The sequence below is a fragment of the Amblyomma maculatum genome, chromosome 1 (genome assembly GCF_055883805.1).
Source record: "Amblyomma maculatum isolate TAMU_Amacu chromosome 1, ASM5588380v1, whole genome shotgun sequence".
In the NCBI taxonomy this organism is placed as follows: Eukaryota; Metazoa; Arthropoda; class Arachnida; order Ixodida; family Ixodidae; genus Amblyomma; species Amblyomma maculatum.
This window is the reverse complement of record NC_139344.1, coordinates 253,069,247-253,091,882: the sequence shown is the minus strand read 5'-3', so window position 1 is coordinate 253,091,882 and position 22,636 is coordinate 253,069,247. Positions and strand designations below refer to the sequence as shown.

Below are 22,636 nucleotides of genomic sequence, written 5' to 3'. Positions count from 1 at the left end.
CATCAGTTACCCGCTGACACTTCAAGAAGTGTGGGATATCCATTAACTGGGACCGCGCAAGGAAAAGCTGGTAAGGAAAATTCCTTGGGGTTTATAGGGTAGAAAATATCCACACTTTGATTGGAAGGAAAATTAAATGCGCATGTAAAAACACAATGGCTATATCTACATGGAAAACTTATTTACAGACCAAAATACACGTTCATCTCGCTCAATCCCACTTGTGCACCCGCACAGTCGAGGAACAACACACAGTCTACTTGCCGCCAGTGCCAAATCTTCCTCAATTACATCCCAAGCAGATGGCGACGGCACTAATGACAGACCCATGGAGATGCGAAGGGGGTGTCCATATTGTCGCGCATCCAGTTTCGCAGGCTTCTTGCATGCCAAGTTTTGTAATCAACACCAGATGTGTGGACAGGTTTCGTGTCTAGCACTCTGTCTTTCGCTGCCCCCTTCAACAGTTGTTTCTGCGCCATTTGGGTGCCCTATGCAAATGGCTGGAGGGCTCACAAAACGATGCTGTGCACAGGATGCTTTTCATTACCCTTATAAGGTATTCTTCGCCGACTCACTCGAGCCTGTTGGAGACAGAGCAGACAAAGCAAATGACACTTCGAACCGCCGAACTGGCAGCGAGGAGCACCGCTGATGGGACCCCTTTTCCGTACAGGGCCCGCACATTGCGTGCTCTTACGCAGTGTAAAGCATTGTGGACCTTTAATTGAAACCAGCAGGGGCTGGAGTGCTCCTCGCCTGAGAAAACTTGAAAATGGCCGCGTTTATTGGAGGTGGTCAGTGACCTTTCAACAAATATATAGGATCTGAGTGTGCTTGTCAAGTTGCATAGTTTTAGCGTCAGTGCATAAAAAAATCTCAACTTCCCGGGGGTGGGGCAAATGCCCCCTACATCCTTGCCCCCCCCCCCCCCCCCTTCCCCTTTCGAACGCCCATGCTGCCAGGACATATTATGAGTATGGAAACAGCCTGCATCTTTGCTTTACCCAAGATAGGGACCGCTTCTATGCCTTCCACAAAATGTAAAGTAACCTCTATACCTGTGGTTTGTTACCAAACGGTAACACACCTATCTCCCCTATTTTTTAAATGAAAGATTCTATTCTTTTACATTTGTTTATGAGTGCATATTTGTGTGCAGTGCAGTGGAAATAATATTTTAAAGGTATTTTTTTAATATATGGCCCCATGAGGGTTAGACTAATTCAATTACAGCCATGTTTGTGTTGTAGTTTGTCTTCCGGTTTTTTATATGGCTATCCGATGTATTTCTGCGACTTAAAATTTAACTTTGGCACAGTAACATACTTAGCCCTGACAATAATGGCTTAACTGGGTCAGTGTCAGGGGAAGACTTGTGGGCCATTCTTGAAGGGGGCATTGCTGTTTTGGTCACGTATTCCTGGATTTTTTTTTTTTTGTAAATGAATGACTTCAGCATAGGTTTGGCATATAAAATTGCTCACTTGCTGAGAGGGACGGCCTTTCTTCTTAAATCTGCCCTTCATTAGTGCTCTGTGGGTGGAGTGAGTTTACAGGTTGTGCCCTTCCGTTCGGAACAGGTGTTACCTGTGCGCGAGGTCGACAAAGGTTTGTGACAAGCGACAAAAGTAACAAGGGCTGCAAATCCTTCCTTCCTGCCTGAGCTTAGAGTGCACACCTGGACCCGAATTCTTGGCAGATGAAATGAATTTTTAGTCATTACATATCACGCCAATAACGGATGCCATAAACCCTGGAGAAAGTGTCAAACAACCACCACTGAGGAAAAGTAAAATTCTCTCCTAATACCTCACTACATGAAGTCACGAAAGAATATTCATCCTCCTGAGTGTATAGAAAACTGGAGCTACAATACCTGACAAATTCTGGCCCTTTCCTCTTCCGTCCAGTGCGCTGTCGGCTGGGTGACGCCAGCGTGGTGCTTTGCCCAGGACAAGACTGCCCGCCAGACGTCCTCTTCTTCCATTGCCAACTGATCGCAAGATAGAGAAAAAGAAAAATCATGATTTTTTATCCTGCTCTGAACAACCATTCACAGCCCTAATAACATGGCAATGATATCTGCACATTAGCATCATGCTTTTCAAAGCTTGGTCAGTGATTTCCCATCAAGTGAACTGCCCCAAACCCATCTCATCTGAACACACACATTGTGGGTGAATTTGCATTACCTCATTAGCTCATCGCAATAAAAGCACTTGTCCTAGCTATAGAGGTGCACATGCTGTGCACGTGTGAGAGTCGTAGAAGTTGCATGTGTTATTCGAACACGTTTCAAGAAAAGAGATAAATCTGAGGGGTTCCTCCAGAAAATGGACGGAGGCAAAAATCACTGAAACAGAGGAAATCACAAGGCAGTTGTGGCATTCTAGTTGTACCAAGAAAGTTATTTTCATTAATTCTGCAGACCAAAGATATTATTAAGAAAGTAGGCGTAAAGACAATAGGCCAAGGGTGCAGACCGAACGCGTGCATAAAGACGAGGAAACGCTGCCACAGCTGACGTGAAAGGGTTATGAGGAAATTGGCACGTTTCAGTATCCCCCAGTGACACATATATTATTCTATTTTAAAGCGAAAGCTTTGCTATCCCCATTACGCAAAAAATCTGGTCGCCGGAGTGTGGACTCGATGGTTCCCCAAAACGACTTCAGCTGCCCACAGAATCAAGAGTGAACGATACCGCACCTTTCCCTTCCTGTGAATCAGTTGTTAAGGGGAAAGCCTTTCTAGGCTCGTGTTGAAAAACTAACGTCGGCGAGATTTGTCCGCGAGATATGTGAGCGGGATTCGGCAAGTCACAGATACTGTGCCTTTCCTTTCCTGTAAACCAAATGTAGACCGCCGGTGAACTTTGATGTGTTCAACATGACAATGGTTATATTTGACAAGGGGCACGCGATGTACCATGTGCAGCGCAATCCTCAGGCTTTCGCATTTCTCCACTGCAGATTCTGCAGTTCCATCGGAACTTTTTACTCCTCACATCCGCCTATTTATGCACTACCGAAGATATTAACACAAAACACTACTGATTAAAAACAGGAGTGGGATGACCAAAATAGGTTTTGGCGCAGCTCATGGAGATCAAAAATATGTGTTTCAGAGAAGCTGCAGAACAGAAAAGGTTCATTTTGGAGCAGCTATGGAGCAGAAATGTAATTCTGAAACAGCAATATCACCATTTTGGAGCAACTTAAGAGCATGGGGTCAAATCTTCATTACAGTCATAAAGGCCACCGCTACCCTCTTCGCAATGCAACGCAGTAGAAGTGGTGCCTGCATATAAGCGGCCCTGTAGCGTTTTGAGAATTCTTCACTGCACGGACTATGAACAGAGTGACCAACGTGCAGTTTCAGCGTACTAGAGGGAGCAAACGGTTGCAAATAAGCTAGGTAAATATGCATGCTCATTAGAATGTGCAAACATCTTCCTAAATAAAAAAAATCACAGAAGGTTACCGCCATTTTTTCTTTCTTTCATAAGCAAACTACTGCACAGATATGTGTTCAATTTACGCGAAACGTATACAGCTCATTCGGTTCAAAAGCTGTCACCGTTGCTGTAACCCAAATTGTGTTAAAAATGATGTCAGAGAAAACACGTGATTTTGTATCAAAATTTGTTTGTTTGTGGGGTTTAACGTCCCAAAGCGACTTAGGCTATGAGAGACGCCGTAGTGGAGGGCTCCGGAAATTTTGACCACTTGGGATTCTTAAGCGTGCATTGACATCACACAGCACATGGGCGCCTTGCTTTTCGCCTCCAATGAAAAGCGGCTGCCGAGGCCAGGATTCGATCCTGCCTCCTTGGGAACAGTAGTCGAGCGCCGTAACCACTGCGCCACCTTGGTGGGGTGTGTATCATAATTGTGATGCAACCATACTTAGTGGAGCGTTCACGATGGTGTCCCATGATTAGCATCTGTTCTAGTCAAGTTGGCGGCTAGTTTGCCATATGGATTCGAGTCGAAGACATATGGACCTCTGTAAAGTAAGTGTAGGTGTCCACTGAGAAGTGAGATACTACGCTTTCCTTTTCTCAAAAATCATCTTAAACGAGGTAGTATTACTTAAAATAGGTAGTATTACTACCTATAGTGCTGTGAATAATTATACAGGTTTTGGCCAGTGGTAATGCCAAAATATTTGTGATAACCTACTGTCAGCAATACGCAGTTTGTGTAAATATAAAACAATTTTGGTGAATGAAATAAATTCTTGACATAATTCTTGACAATTCTTGAAATAAATGGACGTAAGGCCTTGACAGTGCACTCAGGCTCTAAAAAGAAATAAACAGAAAAAAAGCCTATCATGCACCATTACTTCATCGAACCAAAATGTTCCTATATACACATACCAGGTGTCCCAGAAAAATGTAACCAAGGCTTTAAAAATACGGTGAGACATAGCGCTGTCATATCAGTTAAGAGCTGTTAGGAGTTGCCTATGCTAATCTGTTCACGAACGATAATTAACTAGTAAAAACTAATTAGCTATTTTTAATTATGGGCTTGAGAAAAACAGTGTCAATGCAAAAGTTGTAGATCTTTTCGATAAATGGCTGGCTACATTATCTTCATCAAACTAGCGTTTATGTAAAGCGATTTTTTTTGCCGGCCGAAAACAATGCCTGGCGCAGTAAAAAAAACTTCCTCGTGACTGCGACATTCCCTTAAAGCCTCGAGTGCGTCTAAGATAACAAAATCCACATTTTTGGCTATGCTCTCTACGATGAAGTTGGTTGTACGCACTTGGCAAATGATTTAATACAATAGCTGGTCACGTGGCAGCATTTTCTAAAAGCCTATAAATAGGGCAGCATAAGTCGTAGCGTGATAGAAACAACATAGCCGTTTTTCGACATCTACGATTTCTGTACTCACAGTTTTCCTCTCGAAGCAATAATTAAAAAGAGCTAATAAGTCTTTACTAATTATTTACTTTGGTGCACAAAAAATAGTGCAGATTAGCATAGGTGACTGAACATCTCTAGATTGGTTTCACAGGGCTGGGGCCCATCACACTTTTTAAAGGGACAGAACACGGGAATTTAGGTCTCAAATTTCTTTTGGTGCAATGGAAAGATTAATGTTAAAATGTTCGATTCCATAGCGGTTTTGGTAGAAACGCTGTAGAAAAATTTTATCGAGAATTTTTCAATCAGCAGCGACCGCGATGACGATTGGTGGTCGACAGAAAAGACGCACCGAAAACAAATATAAATTTCACTCGGCAGACAGTAATTAGATTTTTTTTTGCTTAGTGTAACCTCCTTTTCAGTTTCACACTCAAGGCTGTTATGGCACAAAAACACATGCCCCGTCAACGAAAGTTTTAGTGGGCACTATCATTGCTTCAATCACGGAATTCCAAACACTGTGGTGCCATCTAGTGGCAAAACCTGAAAGCATGCCTTTCGCAGTGCGAAAGGAGGGGTGGTTTTTATTTAAGGACGCAGTGGAGAGAGTGCAAAATATAATAAATTATGACAAGCCCTCCTAGAAGTAAAAAGAAGAATGTGCACTTACGAAAATCGGCAATATTTGTTGCTGTAGTCACGTGGGGTACTACAGTGAAAGTAATAGGGCTTCTCCGCTAGAGATGCCTGAGTTGTTTTTATGCCATTTTCGATGGCAAATTAAAATTATAGAGTCTTTTTTGATATTATAGTGCTCGATCTGTACTATATGAGGCAAGATCTTTTTATCTTCACCATAATCTCATGAAATATTTTGGCCAGTGTTCTGTCCCTTTAAAGCCTAGTTTACATTTAGCTGGGACATCCCATAACATTATATATATATATATATATATATATATATATATATATATATATATATATATATATATATATCATCAGCCTAACCATACCCACTGCAGGGCAAAGGCTTCTCCCATATTCCTCCAATTAACCCGGTCCTGTGCCAGCTGCATCCACTTGACCCCTGTGAACTTCTTAACCGCATCCACCCACCTAACTTTCTGCCACCCCCTGCTACGCTTTCCTTTCCTTGGAATCCACTTTGTTACCCTCAGCGACCATCAGTTATCCTCTCTTCGCACTTCATGTCTTGCCCAGGCATATTTCTTCTTCTTGATTTCCACTAGAATGCCAGTAATTTGAGTTATTTCTCTGACCCACTCTGCACGCTTCCTATCTCTTAACGTTACCCCTACCATTTTTCGTTCCATAGCCCTCTGCCTTGTCCTTAACTTAAGTAGAACCCTCTGTTAGCCTCCAGGTTTCAGCCCCATAGGTGAGTACGGGTAAGAAGTAACTGTTGTATACTTTCTCTTGAGCAATACCGGTAAGCTGCTAGTCATAATATGCGAGTGCTTGCCAAATGCACTCCATCCCAATCTTATTCTCCTTGTTATTTCCCTTTCATTGTCCAGATCTATATTCGCCTCCTACTTCCAGTGCTTCGCTACCTAGTGTAAACAGCTGTTTTTTCCCAAAGCTGTAGAACATTACTTTAGTATTCTGCATATTGATTTTCAAATCTACCTTTCTACTTTTCCTGTCTAGGTCATCAATCATTCTTTGCAGTTCATCCCCTGAGTTACTTAGCAAGGCAATTTCATCAGCAAATCGCAGATTATTGAGGTATTCTTTCTACCCTTATCCCTAACTGCTCCCATTCCAAGTGTCTGAATACTTCCTCTAAGCAAGCTGTGAATAGTACTAGGGAGATCGTGTCTCCCTGCTAACACTTTTATAAGAATTTTGTTACTTTCTTTATGCAGAACTATGGTTGCTGTGCAGCCACTATATGTATCTTCCAGTACTTTCACGTACGGCTCGTACACACCCTGATTTCGCAATGCCTGCATGACCACCGAGGTTTCTACTGAGTGAAATGCTTTTTCGTAATCAATGAATGCTATGTATAAGGGCTAGTTATATTCCGAGCATTTTTCAATGGCCTGGTTGATGGTATGGATATGATCGATAGTAGAGTACTCTTTCCGAAAACCTGCTTGATCTTGTGCTTGATTGCAGTCTGAGGTTGTCCTGATTCTATTAGCAATTACCTTAATAAATACCTTATACGTAATGGACAATAACCTGATTGGTCTGTAATTTTTCAGGTCCTTAGCATCCCCTTTCTTATGAATTAAGATAATGTTTACGTTCTTCCATGGTTTCACTACCATCGATGACACCAGGCACTGCGTATACAGGGTGGCTAGTTTTTCCAACACAATATCCTCACTGTCCTTCAACAAATCTACAGCTACCTGATCCTCTCCAGCTGCTTCCCCCTTTTCATATTTCTAATGCTTTTTTAACCTCGTCCATCGTCACTGGCGGAACGTCTGACTGCTTTTCCCTACCGCCAATCTCATGTCCTGATTACTTTGGCTACTGTAGAGATCAGTATAGAATTCCTCGGCTACTTTGACTATCTTGTCCATAATCATGATGACATTGCCCGCCTTGTCCCTTAGCGCATACATCTGACTTTTGCCTGTGCCCAATTTCTTCTTCATTGCTTTAAGCCTTCCACATTCTTTACAGCATGCTCAATTTTCTCCTTGTTAAACTTCCTGAAATCAACCACTTTGAGCTTATTGATTAGCTTTGATATCTCTGCAATTCTATCTGGTCTGTTGGATTGGAAGCTTTCATACTTTGGCGTTTCTTGATCAAATTTTTTGTCTCCTTAGACAGCTTACCGGTGTCCTCTCTAACTTTCCTACCGCCTACTTCTACAGCGCACTCAGTAATGATCACTGAAATTATCGTTCATTGCTTCTAGGCTAATGTCATCCTTGGTTAGAGCTGAATATCTATTCTGTAGTGAGATCCTGAACTCTTCTGCCCTCCCCCTCACCGCTAATTTGTTGATGGGTTTCTTTCTTTTAATCTGTCTCGTTCCCTTTTCAGATTTAGACTAATTCGAGACCTTACCATCCTGTGGTTACTGCATCGCACTTTCCCGATTACCTCTACATCCTGCATAATGGCGGGGTTAGAACACAGTATGAAGTCAATTTCATTTTTAGTCACCCCGTTAGGACTTTTCCATGTCCACTTCCGGTTGCTCCGTTTGCGGAAGAAGGCGTTTATCATTCGTAAGTTATTTCGCTCTGCAAACTCAACTAGTAACTCCCCCCCTGCTATTCCTGGAACCAATGACATAGTCACCCACTGCCTGGTCTCCTTCCTGCTTTTTCCTACCTTGGCATTGAAGTCGCCCATTAGTACAGTATACTGCATCTTTCCTATCTGCATTGCCGATTCTACATCTTCGTAGAAGCTTTCAACTGCCTGGTCATCATGACTGGATGTAGGTGCGTAGGCCTGTACAACCTTCAGTTTATACCACTTATTAAGCTTAATCACGATGCCTGTCACCCTGTCATTAATGCTACAGAATTCATATATATTACCAGCTATATACTTATTGACAAGTAAACCTACTCCTAGTTCTCGCCTCACCGATAAACCTCGATAACACAGCACATGCCCGTCCTTCAGTGCATTATAACCCTCATTTGACTTCCTAACCTCACTAAGCCCTATGACATCCCATTTCATGCCCTCTAGTTCCTCTAACAGCACTGCTAAACTAGCTTCACTAGCTAGGGTTCTAACATTAAACGTTGCCAGGGTCAGTTTTTAATGGCAGCCTGTCCAGAGGAGCCAGAGATTCTTAGCACCCCCTGCTGCATCACAGGTCTGACCGCTGCCATGGTCAGTTGCTCCGCAGCCGCTGGTGACTGATGGCCGGGGTTTAGTAGGACTAATAATGGGTGGTATCGGCCAATTACTGCACCAAGGTGGCCAACTCCTGTTCTGGTGAGGGAGTGCATTGCCGAAGGTGTTCACCGGCATCAGGTCGCACCCCAAACCTGTTTTATGCGATTCCAACGACATGCTGATTTTTTAAAATGCGAAAGCATTACTTCGTATGTTCACAGATTGCTGTCCGCAGACTGCATCAGTAAAATCGAGTCTGCAACAGTTGTGAGTAATTGATAAGTGGTAGAGGTTAATGAGTAGTGTCAATTGATAGAGGGTGACGTAATGTATCCAAAAAATAATTTGGCCAATAAGTTAATTAGGTAATTATTCAGAGTCAAACAAACAAAATTGCGTCCACAGCAGTTGTTATTGAGAAGTAGAGGTTAAAGAGTGGTGTCAATCGATAGAGGGTGACACGTTCCGTGAAAAAATAATATTTAGGCCAATAAGTTAATTAATTAGAGGCAAAAAATGTAAATGTAAAGGCGAAAATGGTCTCATTAGCCAATGGCTTGGCACCACATTTAAATGTATCAAATACTAAAATAGGTAATTAAATCAGTCAAATAAGGTGACCATGCAACCTGAAGTCAAGCCAAAATAGGGCACGGGAAATGATTGGCACGCAATTGAAAGCACTAAAGACTAAAGTAGGTAATTAAGGCAGTCAATTAGGGTGACATCAAGGATGTGACGTCACGCAACCGGAAGTAGAGCCGAAAAAGGGCATAGGAAGGGATTGGCGCGCAATTTGAAAGTACCAAAGACTGAAATGGGCAAACAAGAAGTGAATTAGTGTGACACAGAGAATGTAAAGACACGCAACCGGAAGTAGAGCCGAAAAAGAGCGTAGGAAGAGATTGACGCGCAATTTGAAAGTACCAAAGCCTAAATTCGGTAAACTAGAAGTGAATTAAACAACTAGAAGCAACCAACAGCAGCATCCGTGCTTTCGCAGGTCAGATTCTGCTGTGCTCTTTAAATCTTATTATCCGGGGGAAAATTGCGGGGCACCGGGATTCGAACCATGGTCCTCTTGTATGCGAGGCGGTGTTTCTACTTCTACGTTTTCCCCGCTTAGTCGCGGCTGGCAGTCTAAACCGCTGACCCCACCCAGTTATCGTGTGCGCTACCGAGCGCACGCCGAACACTTCAGACCGTGCTCTTGGGAATAACGGAACAAGACCTGCTGACAACAAACAGGCATTTATTGCTACAATAACAACAACGCCAGATGGCAATAAAACATGCTAATGAATCTAGGTCGTCCGACTCACCAGCAAGGCTACGGGCGAATGTTCGCCCGCTAAGTCAGGGAATAAGCTTCGAGGCCGGACAGGGCAATCAGGCAGGAAAAGTCACGCAAGGCTTCGCCCTACCGGCGACTGCAGAGTGCCGCAAGCAACGTCCGCTAACATCGAGTTTCCGGCGCCGAAGAGCCTGCTTTGCCCGCGCGCTCAATGACGACCAGCGGTGCCACGACGCTGGCGCCGTCTCTCGATAGTTAAACGTTAACCATCGACACTGGCGCCATCTCTTGATAGCTAGAGTAACTACCACGGGGGGGGGGGGGGGGGGGGGAAGCCGACTTTAAGGAGAACGAGGGGAAATCGTTCCCCCCATTCCCCAAACCTTGAATTGGCCCACGCGCCTGCAAGTACATGCTATGGAGATGTCTTCATGAACTTGCACTCGAGGCAGGACATTCCAGCAGAGGTAGCACCGACGCCCTCGCAGACTTCCGCGGTGTACCGACGGTTGCGTGAAGGCCTCCGCAGGATGGCTGGCATGTCACGTGTTCAGTGTTTTCAGGTCGGTACGCAGTGGGCCCCGGTCGAAAACTGCGGCTGGGAGCCCGTAGAGGTAGCGCCGCTGTCTGGAAGGCAGATGCAAACGCCGCCAGAGAGGGTACCGAGCCGAGCCAGGTGCTGGTACGGCGCACAAAAGGAATCGCGGGAAATGGACCTCGTGTACACAAGGTCCGCGAGGCCGGCTGAAAGCTGCAGGCCAGAATTCTGCAATGGCGTGTAAGGCGTCGCGGTTGCACCTTCACGCCTGCAGGGTAGCAGCAGCCAGTGTGACTGCTGACTGGTCTCGCCACGGCTGCCCCCGGGGGATGTGCCGAACAGGATACAGGCACCTCCGTCGCAGCAGGCGGCAGCGAGACGATGTGCAGAGACCAGTAAGCCTGGGTGGCTCCGGTGAATCTGCATAACTGCCAGAACGCTCTCCGCATGCCTTTAACGAAAGTCACAGGAGGGAGCAACGGCGTCCGCACGGGCCTCATGGCTCCGTACAAACCTCGCTAGCAAAACGCGTCATGCGGCTGTGCAAACGCAAAGTTCAAGTGAACAAAGCACTTTCTTGAGTTGAACGAGAGTGCTCAGTTCGCGCGAGGATACTAAAACAAAAAAGCAAGTGAGCAGCAATGTGCTCCCGCTTTACAACAGCACGGTCCTGGCGGTCGTTTCTTCTGGCGTGGCGCAGACAGCTACGAAAGCCTTAGGCCTAACAACTACTATGACAAAGACCGCCATCAAAAAAAAAAAAAAACTGGGAAAAGGGTTACGCGCACACAGCCGCGCGAGGAGACATCAGCTAGGTGGGATGGTCCTACTCCACGCACTGTACTAAGCAGGTTTGCGGTCACGCCCATCGTTCTGGACGGTGTCGGAACGCCCGGTGCCGAGCTGCAATACCAGCAAGCTCGATCGTTGTTGCACCCGTGGCCCCAGGCCACGCGGCTTCCGTACTCCCTCGCTTCAGGCCGGCGCCTCGCGCTCCTTCGAAATGGACCACGTTGTCCTAAAACTGTAGGAAGTTATCCAAAGTGTACAAAAAAATGCGCTGAGCATGCCGAAAAGTTCAAACATGCTGCAGCGGAAGTCACCTCGCACTCAAGAAAGCATGCCGCAGGGCCTAGCAATCAAAATTCACTCTAGGCTTAGCACTTGTCCGGACAAAGAACGTCCCTTGAACCGAACAAACAGTCGTCCAATGTTCCAAGATCAGGCCCCATGTTGGGCTGCGAGATGTGGGGTTTTAATAGGGGTATAAATATGTTTCCCCCGCTCAATCGCGGCTGACAGTCCAAACCGCCGACCCCACCCAGTGATCGCGTGCGCTACCGAGCGCACGCCGACCACTGCGGGCCGTGCTCTTGGGAACAAAGAAACAACACGTGTTGACAACACCTGTTGTCTGTATACGAACCGAGGGTTCGTATACAGACAACATTAATACCCAAGAAAGTAGCAGGTGGGACAGCGGCCGATGTAACTCAGTTCGAAGAGCACCGGACGCGATATTCGGAGGTCGTGGGTTCGGTCCCCACCATCGGCACGTTGTTTTTCCTTCTACTTTGTGTTGATCTTTCCCTTAGACAGATTATATTACTAATTTATGTGATTACCGAAGTAAAAATAAAAAAAGACAAAGCACAATCCCCAATGCTTTCCTTGGCCTCGCCGACTGTTGGCTTCTTTCCTTCACACACACACACACACACACACACACACACACACACACACACACACACACACACACACACACACACACACACACACACACACACACACACACACACACACACACACACACACACACACACACACACACACACACACACACACACACACACACACACACACACACACACACACACACACACACACACACACACACACACACACAGAGATATATATATATATATATATATATATATATATATATATATATATATAGTTCCGCAAAGTTCCGCGCACAGCACGCGAGACAACTTCGGCGTCCTCTTCTACCAGGTGTCACCTAAAAACATCTGGGACACCAGGTGGCAATAAATATATATATATATATATATATATATATATATATATATATATATATATATATATATATATATATATATAAACAGGATGTCACACAACTTTCCCGATTATATATTTTATTCTAACCATAGTTTAGGGCAGTGGACCGTCCTTCTTCACGGTAGAATTGAGAATGTCAATTGGAATTGAGGATTCTCAATTCTACCCTGAAGAAGGATGGTACACTGTCCGAAACTGTTGTTAGAATAAAACAGATAATCAGGAAAGTTGTGTGACATCCTGTTTGAATATTTAACTTTGGCCTATTAATCACCAGCAAACCATGTTTGTGTGTATATATATATATATATACGGCCTTATCGGGTTTCCCTCTCTGAACGAAAAGTAATTGAAGAAAATGTAAATGACATGCTCCATCGCAATATAATTCGTCCCTCAACAAGCCCATGGTCCTCTCCAGTAGTGTTAGTTAAAAAAAAAAGGACGGCTTGGTACGCTTTTGTGTTGTTTACCGCGCCCTCAACAAAATTACCCGCAAAGATGTATATCCGATGCCACGAATTGATGACGCCCTTGACTCTCTTCAAGACTCCGAATATTTCTCGACCTTGGACCTCCGCTCAGGTTATTAACAAATACCTATGCACGAGGACGACAAAGAAAAAACCGCTTTCGCAACACCCGATGGCCTTTACGAATTTAATGTTATGCCTTTCGGACTTTGTAACACACCAGCCACATTTGAAAGAATGATCGATACTGTGCTTCGTGGCCTAAAATGGAGAACCCCTTTGTGTTACTTGGACGACATTGTTGTCTTTTCGGAAACCTTTAATGACCATCTCACGCGCCTGAATGAAGTCCTCACCTGTCTCGCTTCGGCAGGCCTTCAGCTCAACACCAAGAAATGCCACTTTGCACAGAAGGAAATTAGAATATTGGGACATCTGGTCAGCCATGACGGCATTCGCCCAGATCCTGAAAAAATAATCGCGGTCTTGAACTTTGCTCGTCCACAACGGACTACAGATTTGCGCAGTTTCCTCGGCCTCGCCTCTTATTTCCGGCGTTTTATAAGGCATTTTGCAACTATTGCTGCACCACTTCATGAGCTACTTAAAGCACGCAGCCCTTTCGTATGGACGGAACAGTGCGAAACTGCTTTTAATGACCTAAAGCACGCCCTCACATCAGATCCTGTTCTTGCCCACTTCAGTGACAGCGCTCCAACTATCCTGCACACCGATGCCAGTGGTCACGGTCTTGGCGCTGTACTTCTGCAGCATGATGCAACATCGCGTAAGAAAGTGATTGCCTATGCCAGTCGGACTCTGACTCCAGCTGAGAAAAACTACACCATTACCGAGCAGGAGTGTCTTGCCGTCGTCTGGGCTGTCCAAAAATTTCGCCCTTATCTATACGGTCGGCACTTCACAGTTGTGACCGACCACCATGCTCTTTGCTGGCTGTCTTCACTCAAAAATTTGACAGGCCGACTTGGCCGCTGGATTCTACGCCTGCAAGAATACCATTTCGACGTCACTTATAAATCTGGTCGCCAACACCAAGACGCCGACGCTCTCTCTCGCTGCCCACTTACGGAATCAGCCTGCTGTTTTTCTTCGCAACGCATTTCTACCTCTGACCACAGCCGACCATCTCTTCCCCCGGCGCATATCACAACAGTTTCTTTTGACAATTCTGAGCACAAACACGCACTCCGCTCGCAGCAATTAGCTGACGCCTACTGCCGTCCTATCATCGACCGCCTTGTCGGCGCTTCGGACCCGCCCAATGCTAGGCTTCGCCGACAGCTTCGCAATTTCAAGCTCGAAGATGGCATCCTACTCCGTTACGTGTATTGCCCTGATGGAACTCGCTGGATCCCAGTCGTGCCGCGTGTGCTTCGCCCACGTATACTGGCGGCTCTCCACGATGACGCTACTGCAGGCCACCTTGGTTTTGACAAAACCTACGACCGCGTGAGAAAACGATTCTTTTGGCCTGGCTTATCTTCCACCGTTGCCAAATACGTCGCATCCTGCCCTCTGTGCCAACGTCGCAAACGACTGACTTCTTCGCCCGCTGGCCTTCTACAACCTCTTCCTTCTCCCGCCACGCCATTCGACGTAGTCGGCATCGACTTATATGGTCCCCTACCTCTCTCCGATGGCGGTAACCATTGGATTATAACAGCTGTCGACCACCTCACACGCTACGCTGAGACAGCACCTGTACCGACTGGTTCCGCTGAAGAAGTAGCAAATTTCTTTTTGCGATCAATTGTATTGCGTCATGGCGCTCCTCGGGTGCTCCTAAGTGACCGCGGTACAGCCTTCTTATCGAAAGTCGTTGCCGAAGTTCTTCAAGCGTCATCCACCCTTCCTAAGACAACCTCAAGCTACCATCCCCAGACTAACGGTCTGACTGAGCGATTTCATCGCACCTTGTCGGACATGATATCAATGTACATCACACCAGATCATCGAAATTGGGACACTATTCTACCATTCGTCACATTCGCCTATAACACAGCTGTACAACGGACTACCGGTTATTCTCCATTTTTCCTCGTTTATGGCCGTCCTCCCACTACCATTCTCGACGCTTCCTTCTTCTCTACGTCCGACTACTCCACATCAGTACCTACCCATTTTTTATCTCGTGTGGCCAGATGCCGTCATCTTGCCCGCCTCAACACGGCAGCGTGCCAGGAAGACCGCAAGACTCGCTATGATTCTACGCATCGCGTGGTCTCTTATCGTCCTGGCGACGAAGTACTGCTTTATACACCATTGCGCACCCCTGGCCTTAGTGACAAATTCCACCACCGCTACGTAGGTCCCTATGAGGTTATAAGCCAAACTTCCCCAGTGAATTACAGTGACGCCTGTTGATACCCCAGCTGATCGACGCTACCGTGGAACTGAAATTGTTCATGCGTCTCGCTTGAAACCGTTTGTGCGCCGCGATGCATCGGTTAGGTAGGAGCGGCCAGGCTGGCCGCTTCCGACCCCCCGGGCAGATTGTGTGAGCCTTCCGTGGATGTTCTTTAATTTGTTCATTCCATGATCTTCCTCTTTCATTTGTACATACCATCATCATCGTCCGGCGGCGCCGGCTCCGGCGCGCGCCTGGGCTTTGTCATCGGAGTAAAACGCCAGACACGGCATCCCTTGCTTTGCCGTCTCGACCTTGCCGTCTCGACCTGGCCTTCTTCCACAATATATATATATATATATATATATATATATATATATATATATATATATATATATATATTCCGGGAAGTCTGCCTGTCCAATTAAATGCCTGTGCGTGAAAGCTACATTTACACCAAGTTTATGTAGCAAGTATGCATGATGGCGCAGGATTTTACATGGAGCATAAAATGTAAAATAACAGTATTGGATCGAGTATTATTACACGGATGTTTAGAGCATCTGGTTGGGCCCAGTAAGCTGCTGTCGCAGTCTTCATACAGTTCATAAGAAGGCACGTGGTATCCGCACCTCAGAAAAGGCACAGATGTCCGGAGGCTACTGCTGAAGGCAATTTTATTGCGAAAGCAATACTACTCGCACTTTCAAGCCTTTGCGTGACCCGGCCGCAATTACGTCTTACCCACGTGACGCTGTGACGTCACACCCCACGTGACACACGGGCTGGCAGGAGCTGCCAACTTGGGTCTCTCGTTTCACATGGGACGGCTATATCAGAATCAGCCTGCTAGACCCTGGCATTCACGTTACCCCTATAGGCCACTAAGGGACGTTCATATGGGTTGGTTAAAGCGGGGCTTTATATGTGGGCTGAGGAAGAAGAAAAAGAGAAGAACGCTCCGTCTCCCGCATCTAATACTTTCGCTCAATATTTGGTTCAGCAGCCTTGAACCCTTGTAATGTTTTTGCTACAGCATCGGCCTGTTCATTTCCACGGAGCCCGCAATGCACAGGGATACATTGATACATTATTCTGCGGCCTTGCAGTCGGGCAGATTTAAGGAACTCCATGATGTTGAGCGCCAGGGACTGGTAGGCGGTAGACGAGACACGACTGAAATTTGAGACCCGCTAGGACAATGTCCATCCTTCTTTGAAAGGTGGCAGGAGTGGAGCACAAGCCGAAGGGAAGCACTTTAAATTAGTAGTCCCTCAAGAGTAATGAACGCGGTCTTCTCGCGATCGCGTTCATCGACTTCTATCTGCCAGTGCCCACTGCATAGATAAGTGATGAAAAGTATCGGGCGTGGTAGAGTCGGCCGAACGAGTCGTCGATTCGAGGCAACGGGCAGACGTCCTTTTTCGTAATTTTGTTGAGCCTCCTGTAGTCGACGCAGGATCTAAGCGTTCCGTCACTTTTGGCGACCAGCACAACTGGCGAGGCCCATGGGCTTGTGTACGGCTGTATCATGTCATCTCGGAGCATTTCATCAACCTGCGTCAGAAAAGCCTTGCGTTCCTTCGGCGACACTCGGTAGGGGTGTCGCCGAAGCGATGCTTTGCTACTGACGTCTGTTTAACCTCTTAAATGACGGCAAAGCAGTCATGGTAAGAGTCAATAATTGCTTGAAGGCGGCGTTCGTGTTAAAGAGGCAAGTCAGGATTCACGTCAGTTTGAACTGTATGACCAGTAGCGATATCGCGCAGCGGGCGCAGGGCTCGCTGACTTCATCAAAATAAGCGACGGCTGCACCTTGCGATAAATAGCGATATTCGGCGCTAAAGTTTGTTAAGAGAAGTTCAGCTCACTTGTTACTCCCGTGCGACGTTACTCCCCGTGCGACGCAGACGGACCGGACAGCTGAACGGGTGGCGCCGCCTCTTTGCGCATGGCTCAATCGCTGGAATGCGCCGGCTCATTGCCAGCGCATTGGAGCGTGCTGTTTGTCGTTGGTTTGTGTGGAAATTAGAAATCCTAAGGTTTAGGTGACGTTGTGCGTGAATATATCCTTAAGAGAACAGAAAGTTGGGCTAGTTGTGTGAATATGTCGAGTGAAATGAAGTCTGGCCAAACAAGGCTGGCGAAACGTGGTGCGTCGTTGGATCCACTGGCAGCTACGCAAACTCGTCGGACGCTTTTAAGTCGATTCATTTCTACGGGTTTCCACAGAAGCATGAGTGGCGGGTGACCTAAGCATGGTTCTTTGAATGGCAAAGGCACGAATCCACGTATTTGGTTACTGTGTGGTCATGGAAAGTGCCGAATTTTTAAAATTCCGCTTGCTACCGGATGCTCTGTGCCTTCTGTTCCCCAGGAGTGACGGCACGAGAGTCTCGGAGTCGAAGCCGCACTCCTTCATCGGTAGCCACTTTATTGACCATTAGAAATCGAAGTAACCCAACAGCGTAAGTTACAACGCTAGCATTCCCCGTCTGTGTACAAGAAAACCCACCCCAGCACGGAAAAAGAAAAGGCAGCTCCACCATCGTCGTTCGGGCTGCGTTACGATCTTCAGTGATGGGCAGAGACAACGTTTGTGCAGCTACTTTCACTGACATAGTCAAAGATAATTTACTTTTTTTGTCTTAACAGAAAGAGCAGATAGAAGACATGAACAATTCCTATTACCATGATCTTGCCATTTTTTCTCTTTTCGTTCGTCAACCAATGAAAATGCGCTGAGAGCTCTGCGTTGATACTCTTAGAATTTGTTAACATTTGTTTGTGGCATGTTCATTTCGCCTAATAAAATCACTCATTTCACAACTCAATCAATACCGCATGGTCACAAAATCTGCTACCGGCTTCATATAAAATTCGAACAAAAAAATACAATTTAATTTGTGGAAACGAGCGTAAACGTAGCATTTTTTTTTAAATTTCGAAGGCCGTGTAGGAATTTTTTTTTTTTTCGCATTCACGTTGCACCTAACACGGCTTTACGTATTTTCTCAGCAGCGCCCATTTCCTGGCCCGCCTAAATACATGTGTTTCTCATCGGCGTTTTAGTGAACGTGAGATATCCTGATTGTGGCGTAGTAAGACAAGGCCGTTTTACCTCTCTCAGAAATTGCTTCTATGGCCAATGTAAACAGATTTAGCAGCAGTCCGGCAAGCTACTGTGACAAAGTTGTAAAAGGAATGGCTTTCAGTTATCCGGATTTCTTTACGTGCAAATAGAAAACTACCTACATGGTCGTGTCCCCTCACACTCATCAGGTATCGAGGTCAGCTAGGTATCGGCCCCGCAAGTTCGTGGTACGCTGAGAAAGTAGAACACCTTAGCGAACGAGCCATCAGAGGGATTTATTTAACAATAGAACGCTCTCTTAGTTGTCGGTGGGTTATCTTACAACACATCACACTGTGTGTGTGATATTTTTTTCGATTTTATTTAACAGTTTGACAGTATTGGACTATTGCTTTCAGATGTTCAAGGCAGGTGCGGTCAATCGAATTGAACTTCCTGCGCTGAGAGAACGCCTAAATAAGCAAAAGCCAAACACTACAGATCTCTCTATCATAACAGGCATCCTAAAAATAGGGCCACTGATAGCAGGAAATTTAATTTTTTTCTTTTCACAACCTCCGCAGCATGTCGAGAGAAAGGTATAATATTTTCTAAGTCAATTATATGTAGCAGCTCTGACGTGTTCAACAAGAGCATTGTCGTATATGGAAAAATGATGCTGAGGTGGTATTACTCATTTGGTTTATATTATGATTAAGTTTGATAGTCTCAAGGCCGGGTTCAGTGAGCTATTTTAGCGTAATTGTGCAGGAAGTCCTGGAAGTATATGTGTGTTTGCTATTCCAACCATAAATAAGATCCTACTTTTGTCTTGCTTGTTAATTTTTCTCCTTTTACTACTCTCGTTGCAAGGTTGAAACTGGAATGTCATTTGCTATTATTCTACTCTGAACCGTTTGAGCCTAGCTATTACCAAAAAAGACAGGTGCAGCATCTTTTTTATTTACATGAACGCTGACCATTACAACTACCACCACTACTACGGCGCCACGGCTACACGGCTCGGCGCTATTTGATCTTCAGGCAGGTTTCGACTAGACGTTATATAAGATGGACGCGGAGTGCAGGCGGAATTCCCGTCTTCGAAGTCGTCTTAACAAGTGCCTAACGAAGGTGTTTCTAGCGCATGGTAAAATCACGCGCGCGGCATTTTCGAGTATATAGCAGAAATACCATGCGCCGGGCGGTTTCAAAAAAAAAAAAAAAAAAACGCACGCCCTGCCGAGGACGGCCCTTTTCTTTTTCAAGATTTCCCGGTCAAAAAATATTCCTTGCGATTACTCAAAGCAGCTCAAAGCTCTCAAAGCCACACCGCAAAACGACGGGTAGGGACATGCTCAAAAACGCCTCGCAGAACGGAAACGACTGCGCCGCTCAGCTGCCTTGGCACTCCGCTGTTTCGGCACTCCGCCGCGGGCGGCGCTGTTCCGCCGAGGCTTTATATGATAAACCTGGAACGGAGGATACAAGACAGTAACCTAGGTTTTAACCTGTCATATAGATTAGGTGGAAAGGCGGTAGAGCAGCGCCTCCCCGGTTTGATGTATGCAGACGATATTGTGCTGCTAGCTGAGAGTCTGGAAGAATTGCAAACTCTAGTTAAGTATTGCGGAGACGAAGGGGACGCTCTAGGCTTCAGTTTCAGCGCAGTTAAGTCGGGTCTGATGATTTTCAACGGCTCAACTGATCAGGGTCTTAAAACACAAGGCCTTGAAATACCTAGAGTAGCAGAATATAAATATCTGGGGGTATGGGTAAACGAAGGATTGGCATACATTGGAAGGCATGAGCAATCACTTAAGGCCAAAGGGCGAAGGAATGCCGGGATAATGAAGCATAAGGCATTGTGGGGATACAATAGGTATGAGGTTTTGAGGGGTATTTGGAAAGGAATTATGGTGCCCGGACTTGCTTTCGGAAATGCGGTTTTGTGCCTAAAATCAGAGGTACAGTCGACAATAGAAACAAATCAGAGATCTGTTGAACGATTAGCACTAGGTGCCCACGGCAAAACTACAAATGAGGCGGTACAGGGAGATATGGGCTGGGCATCTTTCGAAGTGCGAGAAGCTCAGAGTAAAATATTATATGAGGAACCCCTGAGGAAATTGGACAGGAACAGATGGGCAGCTAAAGTATTTAAATACCTGTACCTAAAAAGCGTTGACTCACAATGGAGGAAAAGAACTAGGAAACTAACTAGTAAGTATGCTAGCAGCAAGGACGGAGAAATAAAGAGCATTAAGCAACAGGTGAAAAACACAGAAGGTAAAAATTGGATAAATTCGATGGAAAAGAAGCAGAGTGTGGAATTATACCGAAAGTGGAAAATGCAGATCAGGAAGGAAGATTTCTTTGATAACTCAAGAGGTTCGTGGCTGAGTGGTTTCCCTACTTTTTGAAGCTAGATCAGGGTGCCTTAGAACACGCAGCTACAAAAAGAAATTTCACAATGGAGATGACGCATGTGCTGTATGTGGAAACTCCAGTGAAACAATTGCCCATATTATACTCGAATGTAATGGTATCCATCCGGAAGTTGGTGCAGGCGCAATCACTGTTCCTGAAGCTCTGGGGTTTAGAGATAACAGTGGCCGGGTGAATAAACCGGCGGTGGAAACTAGCAAAAACGACTGGAAGATTGGTGGCTTAAAAGCAGAGAAGTGACATAATGTTAGTAATGTAGGAACAAAATTTAATAAATAGAATGATGGTTTAGTTAATCATTCTAAATCAATAATTAAGATATAGGGAGAAAAATAAGCATGATAGCTACTGCTACCACCCCGTTTCAAAGGGGACGCTCCTATATTCCATCCATTCCATCCATTCATCCATCCCGACGGTGGCGCCATACAACGGGCGCCCGGTCCCTATACTCCGTTTCATACATCAGGTGCAACGCAGCGAACGCTACGCAAGTAGTCCGCAATAAATAAAAAAGAGGCGTATCACTACGCGCTCGTTTCGTGGCTGAGTGGTTTCTGCGGAAACGGACTCTATTCCGAGCATACACGTTTGCAATAACTTGCTTCGCGTGCCTGGACATCTTTGCAGTGCGGATCTTATAGAAAAAGCTGTCCCAAAGGGCAGTCTAGATCGCTGCGTTGCGCTGCGTGGAGGGCACCGCTGGCAGGGTTGCGGGGCAGCGAAAACACGACACAAACGAGAACGACAAACAAAACATACAAACTCACCGAATCCGATCTTTTCTCCTCAAAAAAATGTGTTTTTGTGGAGTTGATGGCAAATGTAAAATTTATTAAGCTTGCAGACAAAGCAGCTATTATTTCCTCTCGTTAAGAGGAGGTACTATTTTTCATCACGGATGCCGGGAGCGCGAACAAGGGCTCTAGCTTTCGCAGTGTTGCACTTGATGTATGGAACGGAGTATAGAGACTTTTAGTTTACCGCTGCCGCGATTGCCGCTTATCGCGGCCGTCTACCGCTACCGCGCGCCGTCAGCATAGCACGCGCTGATTGGTCCCTCCGTGCGGAGTCCGCTGAAATTTGACAGGGACGTGGCGCCATCTGTCACTCTCGGGGTGGTCTGCGCATACGTGCTGACGCTCGCGCGGTAGGCGGCAGCGGTAGCGCTAAACTAAAAGTCTCTACTAACTTCACGTTCGTTTCCGCGATGCCTTGAAGGGCGGGAGGGTTTTGGAATAATAAGCAAGCTGGAGCGTGGAGGTAGAGGTCATCACACAGTCAGAAAACTGGCCGGCCGCCTGGTGCACAGTCATAGAAAATTGCGCATTGGGTGAAAAAAGTCACCATGATGTCACAGAGGTCGATGATTGCGCCGTTTTCCCGAAGAAAATCAAAGCCGAGGATCAGGTACTTGGAACACTACCAGCACCGCGAAGCAACAGGCGAATGTTACGCGGCGTATCTCTACTCGAACGACGCACACTCTGAGCGGCGTCACCACGTGCGCTCTAGCTGTCCGTATCGGCGCTCCGCTCCAAGCAGTCTGGAATTTGCGTAGAATGGTAGCAAGGCCAGGACTTATAACTCAAAATTCAGAGGCGGTATCTACAAGGGCAGTCGTGT

General features: G+C 46.0%; 1 protein-coding gene across 1 annotated transcript in view; it reads right to left on the bottom strand.

Moving 5' to 3' along the window:
• Positions 1-22,636, bottom strand: part of LOC146206249 (kelch-like protein 20) — a 208,613-nt gene that overhangs the window by 13,156 nt on the left and 172,821 nt on the right. The window contains exon 6 of the mRNA XM_084587003.1: positions 1,880-1,996. Within this exon, the coding sequence (XP_084443129.1) occupies positions 1,880-1,996 (117 nt within the window). The remainder of the gene's footprint in view (positions 1-1,879; positions 1,997-22,636) is intronic.